General features: G+C 36.1%; 1 protein-coding gene across 1 annotated transcript in view; it reads left to right on the top strand.

Moving 5' to 3' along the window:
* LOC128993512 (facilitated trehalose transporter Tret1-like) overlaps positions 1–22287 on the top strand; it is a 26280-nt gene extending 3993 nt beyond the window's left edge. Inside the window, exons 2-3 of the mRNA XM_054417468.1 lie at positions 9516–9634; positions 19777–22287. Coding sequence (XP_054273443.1) covers positions 9580–9634; positions 19777–21110 — 1389 coding nt within the window. The 5' untranslated portion in view covers positions 9516–9579 and the 3' untranslated portion in view covers positions 21111–22287. The remainder of the gene's footprint in view (positions 1–9515; positions 9635–19776) is intronic.

Genomic DNA, 22287 nt, shown 5'->3' with positions numbered 1-22287 from the left:
TTCAAACCCCAATCTGACATAAGGAAATTTGCCTAGTCTGCAGGTTTGCTGAGGCGGGGGATTTTGTTATTGTTTACGCCACTAGAATTCTTAATTGAAGTTTTACAAACGCTGTTCACGGAAAGTTGTTTAAACCCATCAAGTTTTTGTTGATTCACGTGAGATCTTACCTGTCCCTCCCGATCTTAGTCTTACACACTGACCATAGTAGCAATTTTCTCTGAAAATAGTTATTATGTTGCCGTTTCCTTATGTTGTTGTTTGTTTTCGTTAAAACCTACATTATTGAACAATACCGAGGTAGTCCGATTTACGATTTTTCGATTGTTTATACCTAACGATAATGGGGCACAGTGGACGATCGGGATCAAATCCGTCCGATCGGGAATTTCCTTTAAGCTATGTGATATGTGGACTAGCAGATCCTTTGTAGGTTGAAATGAAATATCATGATAATGAAAATGCTACTTTATTGAGCGAACTTAGTACCGGTCCTATCTAACAGTTAACCTAAATAATAATAGTAGAAATAATCATAATGTACCTTTGGTGTACCAATGATAAATCTTGCATAATGTTTAATGTGTTATGTATCTAGTTGAATTTAATTCATTCAAAACTAGCTGTTACCCACGGGCTTCACCCCGTTTGACTTCATAAACATTAAAGCTATTGATTGGTTAAGTTAAGCTGAAATAAACAAAACAGAATACAGTAATACCATAGATAAAATGTTGTTGTATTAATAGTCAAAGATAAAACATAATCCCTGTATGTACTTCTGAATCCAATAGTCTAACAAAGAATCGCACCTGATTTTAATAAGGTAATACATTGAAAGAATAACAAAAAAATAAGTACAGCTGGGGTATTTTTAACATTAGGTATATGGAAAGTTCCCTTTAGAAAGGAATTGCGACCTTAAAGGACAATTTATGAAATAATGGATAGTTTTGCGCAAGGTTTCTCGTCATGACAAAAATTTTAAATATATGGTTTATGGGGGTGTGAATTGTAGTTTTCTCTAGTTCATGGGTACTTTGGGGTGTAATATGGATTGTGTTTTAATAAATGGTTTTATCTGAATACCCAGCTGATATTACTAGGCCATCATATTATCCAATCAACTCTCATTCACTTTTGCGCCTTAAAATAAGCACGTGATGTGTCAGAGTCGTAAAAATATAATCTTATCCAAAGAAAGACATTTGTAAGAAACAGATTTTTCTTTGTTACACAAATAACACATAATCATTTTTAGAATGCAACACAATTAGTGTTGTATTCATAATGATTACATCAGTTAACAAGTTTACAAAAAAATATTGTTCTGAGTAGTTTGAATAATATTTCTTAACATTTCCTCATTTAACATATTATCCACCGAGTCGGCCATCTTATTGCGTCAGCCCATTCTATTTTAAGGTCTTTCCCCCAGGATAGTATAGTAATTTTAATCAGAGGTGCATTTTCCTTGTACGAAATACGTCACTCACCCTTTTAAATATCCCCTTCTATTTCTTCCCTTTTATTTCCTTTTATTTTTCTTTCACGTATTTCCTTTGTATTGAGTATTTATTCAGTATTCCAACCAAGCAAGATTAACATATTAAAATAAATACAATAATAACATTTAGTAAAATTAATGGTAATCACGTGTGTGGACTAAAAGAGATTTGTGGTTAAATCTGACTTAATTAAATTTAATCAAAACACTGTGTTTGTTCAAAATTCAGAAGGATAGTCTTTACTATTTTTATTTGAGCTATTCTCTATCGAACTATTCTTTATTCAAATTTAGCAAAACACCTTGCGAAAGAAAAAATTAAATTATAAAAGTAAACAAATGTACGTCCGTATAATTATTAGACGATGTGGTAAATAGACTTTAAGAACATGGTCCTAAAAGATGTATTTTATTTTTATTTTAATGAGTTAATAAAACCTATCTGTTTCAAACGATCAAAAAACTACTTACCCTCTTCGAAACGAACCAGTGAGCACTATAACAAATACATGGAATTTCACCAACATTGCAACAAAATTGCTCTGTTTTCATTGTCTACTCTAGAGTGTAACGTAGAGTTATTTTCGCCGGGTGCAAACAGCGCATTTTCGAGAGCAGTTAGCACTTATTAGCACGGTAGGTCTACTGGTATATAAACACTCTGTAGTCCTCTTGTGCAGTTTTAGTTCAGAAATGACAGTGGAAACGGTTAGGTCGTCTTTACACTTGCAGGTGATCGGGATGGGGAGGTAAGCAGTGTATTTACTGAAATCATTGATTCTGTGTAAATAGTCAATGCTGAAATCTAGGAGTTTGATTGGCAATACTTTAATACTTAATACTTTACAATGAAATGGCGACAAAGTAGGTATTTTAAGCCAAGTATGAATGGAGATGAGTGTAGGATGAGTGGCGCGATCATAATCATACAATCATAATGATAACAGAACTTGTCATACTATGATAATATTTATTGCACAAAAAATATAATATTATAACTCATGTATCTTACAGGTTCAGGGAAAAAATTAATTTAACAATTTCATTTCATTTAGTTATTGTAAGAGCTGTACTGGATTTATTCTGGTATTTACTATCATAAATATATTACATTTTCACTAAACATAACATCAGATTCGACTTTATACGATAGAAATTTGGTACAACGTCGGCCTTTTATTGGACAGCACAATGAATTGTTTACCCAATGACAAAAATTATATCCAGATCCTTCAGATTTCAGATTCAATTTTACGACGCCTAGTGCATTTTAAAGTGCATTTTTAAGTGTGCGTGTTTAAAGACGAATATGTCTGAATGGATAGTGTTTAATGAATTATTTGAAATAAACTTAATTCAAAAAAGGTTTCTCTGTTTTTTTTTCGGGTGTTCTACCTACCTGACTTTTTAACGTCTCACCTTCACATCCTAGGTCACTAGGTAACCTGGAACTGTTTTACATATTACTTCAGGCTAGTCCTTGAGGGTTGTGGAATTATCACATAGATGAAATTCATTGGAAGTTAACGGGATTTGAACCCGGGACCATGTGCTCTTAAACCCCAGGTTCTACAACTAGACCTGCTCGCTCCCTAATTGGAGGTACTAATGGTAACTGAAATGTTCAATTTGCGCACGGAATCACTTGTAGCTTTTAGTGTTTTTGATTGACATCAGCTGATTCATAGGCCATAACTAAAAGCCCATTGATCAAGGACAGCTGTGTCTAGTTTTGAGCCAAAATATTCTGTCTTTTCTTAGGACGGAACCGGCAGCTTTCTGATAGGTGAGCACTAACCTCTCAGCTACCCAACAGCTGTATCTGATATTCCGTTACAATAAGGGTCACAGAGGTCAACTATCGCAATATACTACCCACTACCACGGTCTATGCCTCAAGAGTCCCCAAGACACTAATCACAGCCGAGTGACCTCCATGACCCCTGCGACCTTGAGCTGTTATCTCGTCGCGAGACGCTCCGCACGGTTGGTGAGACACTGACCACGTTGTCCCTTATCAGTGCCAGCCTTGTAGTGGCAAATGTTCAACAGATTGGCAGTTTGTAGCAGATGACGATGACGTTGGTTTGAAAGTTGAGCGTTGACGATGGTTAGACATTCCAATCCCATGTGTAGCTAGACAAAGAATGAAAATATAGTTGGGTGTGGCCGACCACAGAGTATGTTGATGTTAATTTTTTATCTGTAATTTACACTGATTTTTAACCAAGCCAATTGTAAGGACAGAATTTTGTTGTAAACAATGGAATCTGTCGTCAACTGTCAAAGTAAAATCTTTTTGGCTCATAGAATTTTTGGTTGAGGCATTAAAGTATGTTATTTAAAATTGTGTATTATTTAGTTATCAATTATAATTTGTGATTGAGACGCTAGGTGCGTATTTTAAGCCAAATATGAGTGAAGGATGAGTGTAGAATGGTGTGTGTTGATCTGTGTAGCTTTGTTACTGACTAAGATCAGTTGTTTCATTAGCCAGGATGATTTATTTATAGCCCAATGATCAGAAACAGTTGATTCCAGTTTCGAACTATCTAAAAGCTACTCTTATCAGGATCGAATTTGATTGTTAGGCGAGTACTATAACCACTCAGCTACCCAGGCCCAATCAACGTACTCATGCTTGGACTACCACTTTAGATCCAAAAGACAATAGTTCGAGTTTTGCTTGTAACGGCTGAAGGAATCGAACTGTTGTTACTTTAACTCTTTGAAACCTAACCATCAACATTTATAATGATTTCATACTTACTATACACATACAGTGTATAATACTGTAAACATTTAAAAAACGATAAATCCTATACTCTTGTATGAGCAAATTTTGCTTGCACAAAGATCTCGAAAAAGGCTTCGACGATTTCATTCACATTTGGTAAATAATCTATTCTGACCTAAAAATGTGGTTGACGAGAACCACTACCTCAGGAAAAATATTTTAATAATCAACCGGTTTTAAAAATAAAAAAAATTACATTAGCTTTATGGGTTGCCAAGTAACTATGTTGGTTGAACAAAATAACAAGGAAAAGGTAAACAAAAGACTTGAAACATGTGTTTATAACAATCCATCCACATTACAAATAACAAAATACAGTACAAAGGGGAAAACAGTTGTTACTATTGAGCAAAACTTACATTGAAGATTAATTGAAATTCCATTGAGAGTTAACTAATAAAACGCCAAAATTATTTGTAAATCAAACGTGAGTTTCCTTTATATTGCTTTTACATCGAAATAACTATACCGATCTATAGCTCGGCCCCCCGGTGCTGTACATGAAAGATGTTATAATGTTGATCGATTTCGACCCAGTCACTCCGATCATCAGGTCCAATGTTAGACTGAAAGATAGCGTCAACAATGGTGTCAACACGTCAACGTGATAATGAAGAAGTTGCTCACTAGAACGCGAAGTGATGAGTTTGTGAACAAAATTTCACAGATACTACGATTCCATAGATAATAATTAATTATGGATATATTTAAGTACACACAATACATATTACTTCATTACACTCATTTGTCAATATCTTATTTGGTATTATAATGATTTACCACATAGATTAATTATTTCCAATGGTTACATGCTATTGGACATTATCCAATAGTCTCTATGTTACATTTATGAAATAACACAAAACAAAAAATCAACAAAAGACTCCACCCACCTAAACCGAAAAAATGTTCATATATTTAAAATTATGACATTCTGTTATCCATTGCAGCTCTGAAATGTTGTTTGGAAAAGTTTATGGAATTTAAAATATTTCATCATAAAGAAATTTCTTTGATAAATTCATAAACTAAAAGATAGATATTGAACAACTTCCTGTATTATTGAAATCGCCTTTATAGCCGGTTTGTTTACTCCGAAGATCTGTGGTCTCTAGTTGATAAATAGTAGTTAGTAGTTTGTTTGTTTACAGTCAGGTAGTCCAGAGAGTAATAACATTTACATAGAGCTTTCAAGAAAACAAATGCATATACAAACATTAGGCACGTTATTGATACAGTTTATCAGGACTACCCGTTGATATTTTGTTGAAAACATGTGTAATACGTAATATTGACTCGAATCAATAGATCTTTATACAAATATTTTCAACAGCACTGCGTGAGGAATCCAACCAAATATTTTTGGAATACATTAAATTGGTTAATTACACCAATTCATGTAAACAAACGCCTCTTATATACAGGGTGAGTCCGAATTGTAATTCTTAAAAATCACAAACAGACCGACAAACAGAAATCTAGGCATTTTAGACACATACTTATATGGCATTTTATGTTTGTCTTAGCCCAAGGAATAAGTCCAGAAAATATGTCCAGACAATTTGGAAACACTGTATGATAATTTTTTTTTAGGAACAGCTGACATCAAGATTAACTTATTTCCTCGTCTAGTTTTTTTGTAAAGAGAGTTGTGTGGTTTAGTAACGATTTTATAACATCCCACCAACTTTAGTAGCGTATGAACAAAATAAAACCATGCATGAACAAAAAATTACTCGTCGTTAAGTATTTTATCCTAAGTTGAAAGAGTAATATGTAACATTTACTTTTAAACTATTAAATCATTAAGTAGACGTGAGCGTAATTTAACGTTACCGACAGGAAGTACACATGAGCAGGATTCCGATTTTGCAATGGGATGCACGTTATGGTTAGTAATACGTGCAATTAAGATAAGTGAATTGGAAATATACTCCAGGAAAGTCAAAGCAGACCTAATTAAATAGTCAAACATAACTTGACTAGTCTACTATGAATGATTATTTTCCATTTGTAGACTATTTTACATTAAATGATTCCATATTTCAAAACGTTATTCATGAAACATCTCAAAATCATTAGGTAGTATAATTACGGTATCATAGATATAGTGCAAATTATAGGTGCATAATTAGTTAGTTTATAAACTCAACAGTACACAACTATGAATTATAACAATATATATTTCCCCGGAGTTTTCAAGCTACTGGTATTCCTGAACTTTAATCAGCTGTTTAAACCTCACATAAACATAAATCTAATTACATGTATGAAAGTGAAGCCTTTTCTCCGCCGATTTAAAGCCAATGACCTTTGGCATTGACGGTGTTCCATAAATATACACTCAAGCTAGTCTGCCAAGTGTGCCATAGACTTTGAACCGGTAGTTGGTAGCTGTGTTTTGTTTGGATGGTTGGCAACACCGATTATGAAGATGTTATGAATATTTTGGTTGGTAAGTGTTTGGACTTTGAGCGTGTGCGTGCAATTTTGAAGATTACTAACTTTTTGCAGGTTATTGGCTAATTAAATAAACGAATTTGTTGTACAAGTAGCAGCTGATTAGCATGCACAAGTCCACATGATGAAACGTGTTAAAAGTCGTATACTGTAGTTTGTAAATTATTAAAACATTGGGTGATAAAAAGTATCTTATCTTTGTTGTTTTCCACAGTTTTTTTTATTAAGGTAAATAAATAAAGATACGTCTTATAACACTTAAAACATATATTTACGCTTACACTGTTACTCACAAGATGGTAAATATACAAAAGATGGTAAGTGGTGATCGATTTCGACCAATTCGACCAAAAGGTGCATAACATTCGCCTATTGGGTCTGATGATGATTGGAGTCACCACTTACCATCTTTTGTATATTTACCGTCTTGTGAGTAACAGTATAAGCGTAAATATATGTTTTAAGTGTTATAAGACGTATCTTTATTTACTTTCCGTAAATTTAATAACACGTACAATGCTGATCAAGAAGTTATTTATTAAGGTGTCATTAGATTTTTCTTTAAAAGCAAACAGTTTTATTATTCATTGTGTTTTTCGATCAAATATTTAGTTTTCGAGTTATTAATGATTAAAATTTGTAAATACTCGCCATTTTGTTGAAAATACAAAAAACTTTTGGAAGTTCGTTTGTAACGTAATTTTACATGTATGTACCAAAAAAGGTTTTTAGCCGGTAGTTCGCGACCACCGAGGGAATATTGAGATTATCAATGTGCATACAAGCATTTTTAGTCCCTCCCCACAAAAAAATAAATATCTTATAGATATAGTCTAATTATTAGTTGGATGTTGTGTTTTTAGTTCATCGCCAGATTCCAAACCGAAAAAGTCTTTATAATGTAAAGCAAAAAAATTAAATTGACATAGATTCACTTAATGGATTGTGACGTTTCACTAATATTTGGGCGTGTATACATTTTAATATATTGTAAAATATGGTCAAAACGTTAGTCAGCGAAAACACATGTTTATATCATTGGGATGCAAATTTTAGGGTTTTTCTGGTTAAACTATGTTTTTGGTTTCGTAAATTCTGAAATTTTCAAATACTTTGATAATAATATTAATTTTTAGTCATCAATATAACAAAAACATCATTATCATTACAATTTTTACTAGTTTCACCAATGTAAATTAAACTATGAAATGTTGGTTGACAGCTGCAGACGGCAGTATGGTTAATTATGGCAGACTAACCATTTAGGTAATTACAATGTAACAACTTTTAGTTCGTTTTTGTAAAGAGTGGTATAACGTTACTTGTTGTGTTAGTTTGATGTTTAACTACCAGTGTTAAGATCGGAAAGGACTTGTGTTTTTTCAGACACTTTGACCGCGTTTACGAGACCTTTCAGGACGTTTTAGACCCTTGGCTCTGATTACGTACTACATAAATTGGTATGTTATCTTGGAATGGTTTTCTAGTTGCAACAATTAATTTGATCAAACGATTTTATAGAATTTTATATTTTAAAAGTATGTAGATTTTGTGTACTCCAGTTTATTACTATCGCTTTTTGAGTGAACGAACTTATTTTTTCTACAGTTGCCTGACAAAGTGGGCTTCCTTGCACTGATTATAGCACGCAAAGTAGCTAATTGATGCATTTACTTACTTTTTCCTAGAGTTACCTGACAAAGTGGGCTTCCTTGCACTGATTATAGTACGTCAAGTAGCTAATTGATGAATTTACTTACTTTTTCCTACAGTCACCTGACAAAGTGGGCTTCCTTGCACTGATTATAGTACGTCAAGTAGCTAATTGATGCATTTACTTACTTTTTCCTACAGTCACCTTACAAACGATTTGTAAGTAAAGTTATCTAATTTACTTTCCAAACAATACCAACTTATTTTCCAAATGAAAATGTGCAATCACTTTCATGCAATCACTCAAGGGTGATCATTTAAAAATTTCGTAGGATTATCCTAAAAAAAGAGTCCCATAACTTGCCCCAGCTGTTCCTCATCATTGGGCTAAGGGAGGCTAATGAAACAGCTGATATTAGGCAGTAAAATAATCTGCACAGATCACTCACACCATTCTCCACTCATCCTCCACTCAAATGTGGGTAAAAATACGCACCTAGGTTGCGTCCCCAGCTCGATACAGTAAATGATAAATCAGACGAATATTCGAATGTGTCAAACACGGAAATATGAAGTGAGTGTTAAGCTTTCTAATTTGTCTACACAATATCAGCTGATCTTCGAAATGAAAACGTTATCGTTTTTCTTTCAATATCTGTAACTAAAAGTTTTTTTTTCTGAATTCCTTTGCATTATTACACCAAGACATTTTTACAATAAACTGTTTAAGATATTTAAGATTTGAATTCAGCCTTCCAAAAAACACCTCAAATCAATCAAATACCCAAAACATTCTTTCTCAAAGTAGGTACTCACTGGCAATACCTATTTTCTCTTTTGTTGCTATGTTTCCAGATCGGATTTTACGTATGACAAAACTTGGGTCGTACGGTGACAATAGGTAAAATATTTTAATTTTATGACAATTTAGTCAATATGGCAGTGTTGTGCGATTGAATCAGAAGTTTCACATAGAAAGACTTCTTGCGAGGAAGCTGCTGGTAGTATAGAGTACACAGAACGTCTACAGTACCCCCCCCCCCCCCCAAAGTAGATGTCCGCTGGTCTTCACTTCTCTGACCACTGGTCTGTTCCCAGGTCCGTGGAGGCTCGGAAGCCCAGCTGTACCCAGTCTGACCGGGTGCTTCTCAACAGTCCCGCCATGTGTTGTGGGCTCAGCCTTGCCACCTTGAGACAACTGTATGCCACCGTCTCAGGTAAATATCTTATACCTCATAGCATATCGTATTACCAACAGCGCCTGTAGGGCTTTTTTAGGGTTGGTCAACCGGTGTTCTTTTTAAGGGGTCTCTCCGTTGCAAAGAATGTTACAAAATACTTGTTCATTACTTAGTGGTAGTGACGCACACAGAAGTGTGCATTATAAACTGTATATAATTGAAGTGCGATGCTTTAGAGGCTTATACAACGCTGATATATACTTACTTAGCAGTTCGAGGTGAAAATGAGCGAAGAATAAGTGTGAAATGGAGTGAGATTGTTCTTATTGTTCTTATGGTTGATTGTTGTTAGCTGTTATTGTGAGCTGATTGTTCTTAGATCCAAACCTGAACCTAATACGAGTCGGAGATCAAATCCCTTTTCCCTAAACACTAGACCACGCCCTATAACTATAAGCATAATAGGATAATGACAATTAAATATTGCATTGGGCATATTTCCAATTAATTGTTGGCTATGTAACTTCCGGTAGGTACTCGTATTTAAACGAAATGTGAGTAAAACGCACGTTGTTTTTTTCGTTGGGTAACCTAACCAAACTTACCAAAATCACAAGTACCGTACCGTGAGACAACTTTTAGTGACAAAAAAGCTGATACCGTATGTTCCTATGGTATTAAAGTATGTCTGTTTCCTTAGGATCGGATGTAAATTTCAAATGTGCATCATGTACAGTGTTACTAGTCGAAAAACCATTGCTTATGCAATCAGGGGTTTTCTCAACGAGGTTTTTTCTGTTATTTGGCTGTGTGGACTGTTTCTTTATATCAATAGTAAATGAGTGTAGAACGGATGGAGTTATGCACTATGGCGATAGGCACATGCCTGTAAGGGATCGTTGTACACCTTTTAACATCACTTCTGGTTTTGTTCAGGCTCCTGTTCACCTATTTAAGTGTTATCTTGTTATCCATATTTTTATCATACATATAATTTATTATATTGATAGTTTACGTTTAGTATAGCTATCAAACTCCTTTCAAAACTTAATTAATGGCTTTAGTATATTTGGTATAGCTTTTTATCAGGCAAAGATGCTGTTTTGGGTATGTATTCTTGAACTATTCCTTATGGTTAGTACTTACATTAGTCGCGTTGTAAGCTATTTCTCTGTCCTAGTAGCTGGAAGCACGGTAATTAACATCGTAACAACTGCATTCTAGTGGAAACGGGGCTTAAGTAATTTACATAAATGTGTTGAACAGAGTTTGAAAACGGAAGTTAAACTAGCAACCATGAAAAACATCACAATATTTTACTTGAATTCACGAAAACATCACCAACTGTAACGATAATCCCATCGATCCCATTGATGTAAACAAAATTGTATTATGGCCATCTGTTTTATCGTAAACAAATATAAAATTGTAAAGTTCAGATGATTGACAACAGAATTCAGCAAAAACACTGAAATTTTAAAAGCCTATATGACGAAGGGCGGGATATCATAAAAAATGCACATCTAGAGGATAAGAGCTTTAAATTGATACCCAATATGCCTTTAAAAATAAATATTTAGGGGTCAATTTGCTGAATACAAAAACTCAACAAATTCTTTTAATAATATAGATGTAAAGATTTTAGTTTTATGATGCGATGGAACCTTACTATTGTATGTTTTTGACCTTTAATGGGGTGTCCCAATTATTTTCTTTACTATGTATTAAATGTAATCTTAAAAATAAAAACGAAATGTCTGGATCAATATTTCTGTTATATTCACTGAAAATTATAGGCCCTACACCATATTTTCTTATGTACATAGATAATAAGAAAATCTGCAGATTCATATAGTTTTGGATAGTTTTTTTTTTATATTTTATTTTAATATGTTAGGAGACCAGACACTGTACCTACTATGAGACCAAAAGAGTGTTGCAGAAACATACAATATTAATCCCAAAACTGGGAAATGTTTGAGAAAAACTATAATATCTTATATTTTACAATTTACACAATGCACGTTTTTCTCAGTAAATTATACAGTAGCCCATTTAATAAAACGTTTATTGTTGTATTAGCTTCAAACCAACAAAAATAGTCATGTTAAAGTTTAGAAACTGATTCAGGGATAAACGGGATTTTATGTTTCAACATGTGGGATATTTTATAATAAGTGGTGGTAACACTGATGAAGAGTGACTACCGCATGTTAAAGGCACTAGAGAGGCGTGAAGCTTTATCAGGCGAGCCTCTTTGTGGGATAAACTTATTGTTGAGTACCAAATAAACACTTGGAGACACTTGAGTAAATCTAAAAATAAAATGATATTTCATTGGTGTAAATTATTCAAATTACCTACTTGTATGCCTTCTTAAAAATGGTATGCTGTGATTCTAAATTTGGGTCGACTGGTCTAAGAAGCCGGAGTACGAGTCTAGAATTGATTTTTTTTACATTTAGGTCATTGATTATGGATGCACTACCGTGTAGTACACATTTTATATTCACCTACTGTTAGTTATACCATAAACAAAAATAATTAAACATAGACCGCCAGCCGTGCTACGGTTACCATATGTTCTTTCGCACACCGCTGAGAGCGCCATGTAGTTACGGCGTACGCGCCATTTACTTATTATTGAGCGGAGCGAGCGAAGCGAGCGAAGCTCTTATACGTCGACTCTTATGCATTTCGTAATACGCAAACTCCTCCTAGACGGATGAATCAATAGTTTTCAAATTTTGCATGGTGATAGAGACTATATCGGTGAGTGCCAACATCTATATGGCGTTAAAAAAGTCTCTCAGGAATCCGCCCCACTGGGTCTCAAAGTTTCAATGTAATCCTTATGGAAGCAGTATTTGACACATAAACAAAAACATATGATCAGCTGTTGACTTTTGAATGCAGTAGATAAAGAAATAGCTGATAGCATTAATCCACAGATATTAGAACAGAAACGGTATGGATCATAAATATAATCAAATTACGACACTAGCTTGAGGTCCATGACGTAGGAATAAGTGGTGAAGGAAGTAGTAAGGAGAGCAGTCTGGAGTGTGGAAACTGTTTATGACGATTAGATTTAGGTATCTGCATTCCTAAAATTTTATAGGAAGGGAGGAAAACTGGTCCGCGACGTAGGAAGTGGTAAAGGAAGTAGTCAAGGCGAGCTGTCCAGAGTGTGGGGACTGTTTATAACGATTAGATAAAGGTAATATTAAAGGCATTCCTAAAATTCTATGGGAAGGGAGGAAAAGGGGTCCGCGACGTAGGAATTGGTGAAGGAAATAGTCAAGGCGAGCTGTAGGGAGTGTGGAACTGTTTATGACGATTATATTAAGGTATCTGCAATCCTAAAATGCTATTGGAAGGGAAGGAAACAGGTCCGCGACGTAAGAAGTGGTGATGGAAGTAGTAAAGGCGAGCTGTTCGGGATATGGAATCTGTTTATGACCCTTAGATAAAGGTATTTGCAATCCTAAAATGCTATGGGAAGGGTGGAAAACAGGTCCGCGACGTAGGAAGTGATGAATGAAGTAGTCAAGGCGAGCTGTCCGGAGTGTGGAAACTGTTTATGACAATTAGATTAAGGTATCTACAAACTTAAAATGCTATGAGGAGAGAGAAAACAGGTCCGTGACATAGGAAGTGGTGAAGGATGTAGTAAAGGCGAGTTGACTGGAGTGTTGGATCTGTTTATGACCAATAGCTTAAGGTATCTAGAAACCTAAAAAGCTATGGGAAGGGAGGAAAACAGGTCCGCGACGTATGAAGTGGTGAAGGAAGTAGTCAAGGCGAGCTGTCCGGAGTGTGGAAACTGTTTATGACGATTAGATAATAAATAAACGATAGTAAATATAACGATAAATATGACGATTAGGTAATATTAAAGGCATTCCTAAAATTCTATGGAAATGGAGGAAAAGGGGTCCGAGACTTAGGAATTGGTGAAGGCAGTAGTAAAGGCGAGCTGTTCGGGGTATGGAATCTGTTTATGACCATTAGATTAAGGTATTTGCAATCCTAAAATGCTATGGGAAGGGAGGAAAAGGGGTCCGCGACGTAGGAAGTGGTGAAGGAAGTAGTCAAGGCAAGCTGTCCGAAGTGTGGAAACTGTTTATGACGATTAGATTAAGGTATCTAGAAACCTAAAATGCTATGGGAAGGGAGGAAAACAGGTCCGCGACGTATGAAGTGGTGAAGGAAGTAGTCAAGGCGAGCTGTCCGGAGTGTGGAAACTATTTATGACGATTAGATAAAGGTAATTTTAAAGGCATTGCTAAAATTCTATGGGAATGGAGGAAAAGGGGTCCGCGACGTAGGAATTGGTGAAGGAAGTAGTAAAGGCGAGTTGTCCGGAGTGTTGGATCTGTTTATGACCAATAGATTAAGGTATCTAAAAACCTAAAAGCTATGGGAAGGGAGGAAAACAGGTCCGCGACGTATGAAGTGGTGAAGGAAGTAGTCAAGGCGAGCTGTCCGGAGTGTGGAAACTGTTTATGACAATTAGATTAAGGTATCTACAAACCTAAAATGCTATGGGAAGGGAGGTAAACAGGTCTGTGACGTAGGAAGTGACGAAGGAAGTAGTAAAGGCGAGTTTTTCGGAGTGTGGCAACTGTTTATGACGATTAGTTTAAGGTATCTGTAATCCTAAAATGTTATGGAAAGGGAGGGAAACGGGTCCGTGACGTAGGAAGTGGTGAAGGAAGTAGTGAAGGCGAGTTGTCCGGAGTTTGGGAACTGTTTATGACGATTAGATTAAGGTATCTACAATCTTAAAATTCTATGGGAATAGAGAGAAACAGGCCCGCGACGTAAGAAGAGGTGAAGGAAGTAGTAAGGTGAGCAGTGTGGAGTGTGGGAACTGGGAACCCTTTGTAGCAGTTAGATTTGTGTATCTGCAATGCTGAAATGCTATGAGAAGGGATGGAAGCACGCCCACGACATAGAAAATGGTGAAAGAAGTAGTAAAGGCTAGCGGTATGAAGTGTGGGCAATGTTTGTGGCAATTATATTAACGTATCTAAAATACTAAAATGCTATGGAAAGTGATGAAAACAGGTCCACGATGTAGGAAGTAGCTTAGGAAGTTGTAAAGTATGAGCATAATGTGAGAACCGTCTGTGGCAGTTAGATTTATGTATCTTCAATCCTTAAATGCTAAGAGAAGAGAAGGAAACAGGCCCCACGACGTAGGAAGTGGTGAAGGAAGTTTTAAAAGCTGGCAGTGGAGAGTGGGGAAACCGTTTGGGCAGTTAGATAAATGTATCTAATACCATTATATAGTCAATATACCAATATATAGTCAATTCTAATACTTAAATGCTACGAGAAGGGAAGGAAACAGGTCTATGGCGTAGGAAATGGTTAAGTAAGTAGTAAGGCTTGCAGTGCAGAGTGTGGGAACTGCCTTTGGCAATTACATTAATGTATCTGCAATCCTAAAATGCTATGGGAAGAGAGGGAAACAGGTCCACGACGTAGGGGGCGATGAAGGAAGTAGTAAAGGTGAGCAGTGTTGAGTGTGGGAATGGATTAATGTATCTGCAATGCTAAAGTGCTATGGGAAGAGACTGTAGACTGTAGGTTAAAATGATTACAAAGCACAAATCGATATATATTTCGATACATGCAATCGTTTACAATAGAAATTTACAACTGAGTTGTCAACAACTGATTTTTACTCCATAGAGGCTAAAAACGATCTTTACTCCCTAAAGAGTATGAGTAAATACCCCCGCCGCAGCAAACCTGCAGACTAAGCGAATTTCCATTAACCTGATTGGATTTACACTAAAATGCCTCCATAAAAATAGCACATTTATTTCCTATTTAAATAGAATTAGTTTAACGAGTACTTTTGGTTTGCTGCAACAGGGAGGGTAAAAAAGAATTTTTTTATAAAATGATATTAGTTTGGTAAGAAATAAAAGTATTTTCCAAAATCGATTAAAATATGTTCATAAACAAGCAAACAACAACAGTTGACTTATTCTACATAAGAATAACATGGGAATTTTAAAATTACAATTTTTTTGAATTTTCTCCGTAACAATTAGGTGCATAATAACACTTCACTATACTAAATTATTTGTTTTTTTAAGCTCTACAAAATGGTTTAAAAAGAAATTGTGAAATTTTGTGTTTTTAGTGTCAAAAATGGAAAAACCCTATTTTTACCCCATAGAACCCCCTATAAACCCCCGTTCCCATAGTCCGATCATGCTGGTTCGCGAACTCATTCAAGTTTATCCCGCCTTACACCTTCAAACCAAATTTTATCAAAATCGGACAAACATTACTCAAGTTATCGTGCGGATGTATATATCTATATATAGATATATAAAAATTTGAACGAATGGTGTTTTTGGCCTCTGGGGACATCAAAATGAAAAAGTAAATCGTTCCCGGGCTTAGGTCTTACCATGAGACCTACGGTAATAGCTACTTCCCTATAGGGAAATTCGCTAAAATGCTACTTTAGACCCACAACGCATGCATTAAAAACGACTGTTTTTACAGCAGTATGACAAAAACAATATAGTATGAACCCCTGATGACTCCGCTCAATTTTGTGGATGCCTCTGCAAACGCCACCTAGTTACTATTTACTTCCACCATGGTACGCGCTACGTATGTACACGGCACTCCAAGCTGTGTTCGTCAGAACCTATGGTATCCATGGTAACCGCAGCACGGCGCAGGGATACAAAGGTGGCAAAGCCGCATTCTCGGCCTATTGTAACAGCTGTTGTACTAATTCATAATGGAGCTTCTGCGCAATGTTTGTTTACACGTTTGTTATTACCGTACTGTTATTACTATGGCAACAGGCCGGTGCGACGTTGCCAAACACCAACGCCGCGGACTTTTATTAGATGTTGTCATGAGTTGTAGCATTGAGTTGTAAGTAAAGTTAGCTTCCCATCCTATATGGAGCAGTTGTGACCAACTTTTTATTCGATAGGACATTTTTAAATAAAACACACACAGAGTCCGCTAACGGTACAGCTATGAATTATCAATCATTAAGATGGGTACGCCTCCTAGTGCGTACTTTAACCCAAACATGAGCTAAGGATGAGTGTGATCAGCTGTTTCATTAGCCAGGATTATCCATGTATAAATCCCAAAGTACTCATGAACTTTTGAGAAAACTACAAGTCACACCCCCAAAAACCTTATGACGAGAAACCTTGCGCAAAACTATCCATTATTTCATAAATTGCCCTTTATGGTCGTAATTCCTTTCTAAAGGGAACTTTCCATTAAGCTTAATGTTAAAAATACCTCAGCTATACTTATTTGTTTGTTATTCTTTCAATCTATTACCTTATTAAAATCAGGTGTGATTATTGGTTTGTATTACTGTATTCTGTTTTGTTTATTTCAGCTTAACCATATCAATAGTTTTATTAATACTTATGAAGTCAAACGGGGTGAAGACCGTGGGTAACAGCATGTAACAGCTAGTTTCTTTAAAGCCCAATGATCAGGGACAGCTGGATCCAGTTTCGAACCATCAAAAAGATACTTATTTTTCATAGGATCGATCTCACAACCTTTTGATTGTTATGCGAGCACTATAAGAAATCAGCTGAATAGTATGTTGCATTAATAGTACCGAAAGTGGCATTTTCCGGATTTTCCTGCGCACGCTCAATTTTTATTTGTGAGGCAAACCTGATCGCAGAGACATCAAATTTCACATATGTGGCAAAAATTGGATCAAGTGTCGGAAAATCACTTTTGGTACAAGTTATGGATGACGATTCTTTACTTCAAGACGCAATAATGCTTATTTCTGTCTACAGTGTGTTCAACAATGGAAAGTGCTTATTCAAATTTAAAAAATGACAGGTAAGGAAACACAAGTACCCTAGTGGGCAACAGTGAACCTAACTCTAAAAAAATATCATTTTCTGTAAAAAAAATTTGCTTAAGAAGGTTCTACCCACTGGATGGTTACCGCGTAAACATGGACCTACAAATAAGAACCTCGTGGCATTATTTAATGATTGTAGAGTTGAAATGAACTGTAAAATATTCACAAAGATCCTAACTATGCACCGGATGAACTGAAACACCGTAATTGTTTATTTAAGTATTTACAAAATAATTTTGAAAATCCGTAAATTAGTATTTTTCATATGTGATTTTAATTTCCGAATAATATTTTTTTCTCCCATCCATTGCAAGCTCTGATATGTTAAGAATACAAAAAGCACACATTCATTGAAAACAAGTTAGTATAATGTTGAGAGCTTGTACAATAGAAGCATGTTCAATCCCGAACAATATTTCAATCCGTATAATCCGCCATCTTGAATTGAACTGCCAAATTCAATAAATCGCATTAGAAATCCGCAATCTGGACACCCACCTGACCTTTTGACCTCAAAGGTCACGTTGGTTTGTTGGTGTAGGTTATGTACAACCTTGACCTGTTTGACCCTCTTGACCTCTTTACCGCCTCACCACCCTCTACATTAAGTAGTTGCAGGTTCTCGAGATAGTGTTATCATTTACCGGCGGGTTTATGTTATCAGTTGTATAAATATTTGAAGATTCACTAGTCAACCTAGCACGTGGTACAATGCCGTTGCCTTACCAGTTCTTGACGCAGGGATTCTCGAGGCAGCTTCTAGCTTCTGTGTCAGGTACCTATTTAAATTGTAGATATTTATAGGGATGCACTGTGGATGCGATGCTCCCTGGTGTGGATTAACGTCCGCACTAGTGAGTACTACGACTATCCGCAGTACTATCCTGATAATTAGACCAATTCGTAAATTACAAGGGAAAATGTGGTTCGGATTCCACTATAAACTGTAGGTCCCTTAGTTGCCATTAGCTGCATGGGCTATTAATTAACAGCTGTGTCTAAGGAACATGTCGGCCTTAGTCACTAACGAGACTACAAGATCGCGCCACTCATCCTACACTCATCCTTCACTCATATTTGGGTTAAAATACGCACATAGTGGCGTCCCCATCTTAAATAATTGATATTGATTGATATTGAAATAAATATTTTCCGTTTATCACGGAGAAATGTGAATTGCGGGGGTATCATGAAAAGGCTTCTTCCACTTTATAGCCTAAGAAAGACTAAAGCTATACCAATTTCTTTAATCTTGACTGTGTGTATGCGATTCGGTGACGACCAAGATTACAGTATAAGTTGCATACTCCGGAAAACTAAGACTACGATCAAGATATAATTTTTCCTGTTTTCACATAAGTTTTTAGAATTTCTTTGAGTATAAAACCCAACCTAGCCCACTTGTAAGTAAAATAATAAAGGTTCAACACCCAGTTATGCACGATGGTGGACAATATTTTCCCGTAAGTTTTACTTTCAGTATCCAATAGTCAATTTATTATTGATCAATTGACTATTGGACAAAAATGGTTTTACTAAACTCATACGTCATCCATCAAATGCCAATCGGATGTTAGCGACAGATTCCTTCAATCGAAATCGATCACCACTGACCATATTTTATGTAAATTTGCCGTCTTGTGAATTAACAGTATAAGCTTAAATATATGTTTCAAGTGTTATTAGAAGTGTCTTCTATTTACTTTCCGTAAATTTAATTACAACAATGCTGATCCAGAAGTTATTTATTATCTTTAAAACAACTAAAAAGTGTTTGGCAGTTTTTCCTAAATTAAATACTCGTAAAAAATAAACAAGAAGCCATCTTGTATTCTATTCAAGCCGAGTGGTTATTATGAGCTGTAGCTGCAGTTTTATTACTAATAGGTCTATTTACAAATTAAAATACAGTAGTTAGCTGAAATAATAGGTTTTTTGGTACGGAATTGTCGTGACATCGTTATTTTGTTGAAATTACCAAATTATCAAGACATACACACATATTATATACCTGCCTGTTGTTAGCCTGTATGTAAAATGATTGTATTTGCCGGTTCGAAGTCAGACGCTTTTTGGTGGTTCGTCATTGAGCTTTTAATAACGAGTCTAGCTAAGGAAACAGCTGGGCTTGATGAAAAAGTGACACAATGAATCTGATTTCATTCTGCACTCATCCTTCACTCATACTTGGTCTTATTATTTGGTAAAAATGTAATAATGCACATGTATTCTTAAAATAATTGTATAAGATTACATTTTTAATCCTTACTTTGTGTTGCAGCATGTCTCATAGTGGTGGCCTGCGGGACGTCCTTCGGCTGGATCGCTCCCACCCTGGTCAACCTGACGTCAGACGACAGCGAGATACCCATGACGTCAGCGGAGGCTTCTTGGATGATCGCCATCATAGAGGTGGGCAACCTCTTCTCACCCATCCCTGCTGGGCTACTGGCTGACAAGTTTGGCCGCAAACCCCTCGCGTTGTCCACCGGGCCCTTCTACATCATCTCCTGGCTGATCATCCTCAACTTCAAGAACCTCGCTGCTCTCTGCGTCGCCAGAATAGTCCAAGGTCTGGCAATCGGCATTGTGTTCACAGTGATACCAATGTACCTTGGGGAAATCGCCTCCCAACACATCCGAGGAGGCATCACCAGTCTTTTCCAGATAGCTTTCTACTTCGGGTTTCTTTACGAGTACTTCATTGGACCGTTCGTTTCTTTTGATGTCCTCGTCATCATCTCCATGCTCCTACCCATCGTTTTCATCGGCCTGTTCTTCCTCCAGCCGGAGTCCCCTCACTTCTACATCATGAAGGGGAGAGAAGACGAAGCAGAGAACTCTCTGATGTGGCTGAGAGGTACGACGAATGTGGAAGACGTCAAGGAAGAACTTGTGGATATGATTCAAACCGTGCAGAAGGAAATCAGCAATAAGGCGTCTATCGGGGACATCATAGCTACACCGGCTGACAGAAGAGCTCTGATGATCGTCCAGCTGGTCGGGGGTGTTAAGATGATGAGTGGTTTGGCTCCTATAGTTTCATACTCCACAGAGCTGTTCAGAAGAACAGGGTTCACACTGATTCCTCCGTATGTGTTAACAATCATCATGGGACTGGTGCTTTTCATCTCGGGCTTCTTCAGCACCGCTCTAACAGATCTGACTGGTAGAAGGCCTCTTCTTATTATTTCCACGATCGGATGCGCCTTCAGTCTCGGGTGCGTCAGTCTGTTCTTCTACTACTACGACCACAGCGATTACGACCTCTCCGAGTACACTTGGGTGAGTCCGGCCTGCATCATACTCTACAACCTATTCCTAGCCTTCGGACTGGACCCAGTCTCCATGACCTATCGCTCGGAGATGTTCCCAGCCAACACTAGAGCAGTAGCCTCTAGCATCAACACCATCGTCTTCACCATCGGCGCCTTCATCACTCTCAAGCTCTACCAAGTGGTGGCTGACAGCATAGGGGTCTACTTCATCTTCATGATCTTCTCGCTCACTTGTTTCGTAGGGTCAATATGGATGTACTTTTACGCGATCGAGACCAAGAACAAATCTCTTTCGCAGATCCAAAAAGAGTTGACCAGAGTTACGCAAACATGCTGATCCGAGTGTTAAGGCTATCGAGCTGTGTTAAAGTGTACAATCTTCTAAGTAAGATTTCATCTCATAAGGTCTGTGATGTTTTACCTGAGAAATTTCTTGATTATCTGTATTAAGACTCCTAGGGTATTAGTGATCAACTTTGTTTTCCGACAGTTGCCTAAGGAATTTGTTATTTTGCATTGTTTGTAACCACGCAAAATATATGATTTTCTGCACTCTTTCACTTAGCACTCACGTATTTTCTCTGAATAATTCTTAAATCAGCTTTTTACATTGTTATTGTTTTTATTGCATGTGTTGATTTTAATATTTGGTGGGAAGTAACAAAGTTAAAAACAACCTTAAAATATACATACTAAGTTTAAAATGCATTATTATTATTTCATGGTAACTGTAGGAAATGATGAGTTTAATTCTAGCACAAAGTATCTTTGCTTTGAGAATCTATTCCAAGGAATCAACTCCTGCTACAGTTAGATTAAAAGTGAGAGCAATGAGGTAGGTACTTTGGGTAATATTTACACACATAACTATTTTGTACCAACTGTTTTATACCAACGTGTTCAAATGGAATATGTGTCTACCTAAATGATATTTTAAAATCGAAGTAGTTCCCCTTAGCAAAGTATAACAATATAGCCCAGCTACATATTTTTACTGTTTATAAAACCATTTGTTCATATTTTTTCTGGTTGTTCAAAATAGAATGGAGAGTACTTTAAATGTATACGAGAGTAAATGAATTAAATACTGTAAACGATATACATTGTTCAAAGAAAGTTACTCTTCAAATGTACCCATTTGTTTTTGTATCATAACAAGATATATGTTCTTAAAGCCCGTGAGTCAAGAAGATCGATAGAACCTACTCGGTTTAAGTATCCCGTATACTAATATGTACTATATGAATACTTATTCCTACGGTAGGAGTGAGAATGGCCTTTTTAAATGAGTTAGAAAAGGTATAAACGAAAGCTTCTTCAACTAATTGCCGCGTAATTTAAAATGAAAAACACACAACTCCTTAATGTCTTATTACATTTAGTTGATTTTAAATGGTTCTGTATAAGCAAGATAAATATATGTTATATTTTATGTACATTATTGTAAATACTTTTAGATTTAATACGTTTTATTTAATACGATAGTTAAATAAAATTTGTGCTTTAAAATAAAA

Source organism: Macrosteles quadrilineatus, unplaced genomic scaffold (assembly GCF_028750875.1).
Source record: "Macrosteles quadrilineatus isolate MER2022 unplaced genomic scaffold, UCM_ALF_1.0 Scaffold_4__1_contigs__length_99947679, whole genome shotgun sequence".
In the NCBI taxonomy this organism is placed as follows: Eukaryota; Metazoa; Arthropoda; class Insecta; order Hemiptera; family Cicadellidae; genus Macrosteles; species Macrosteles quadrilineatus.
This window is presented reverse-complemented; position numbering and strand designations above follow the sequence as displayed.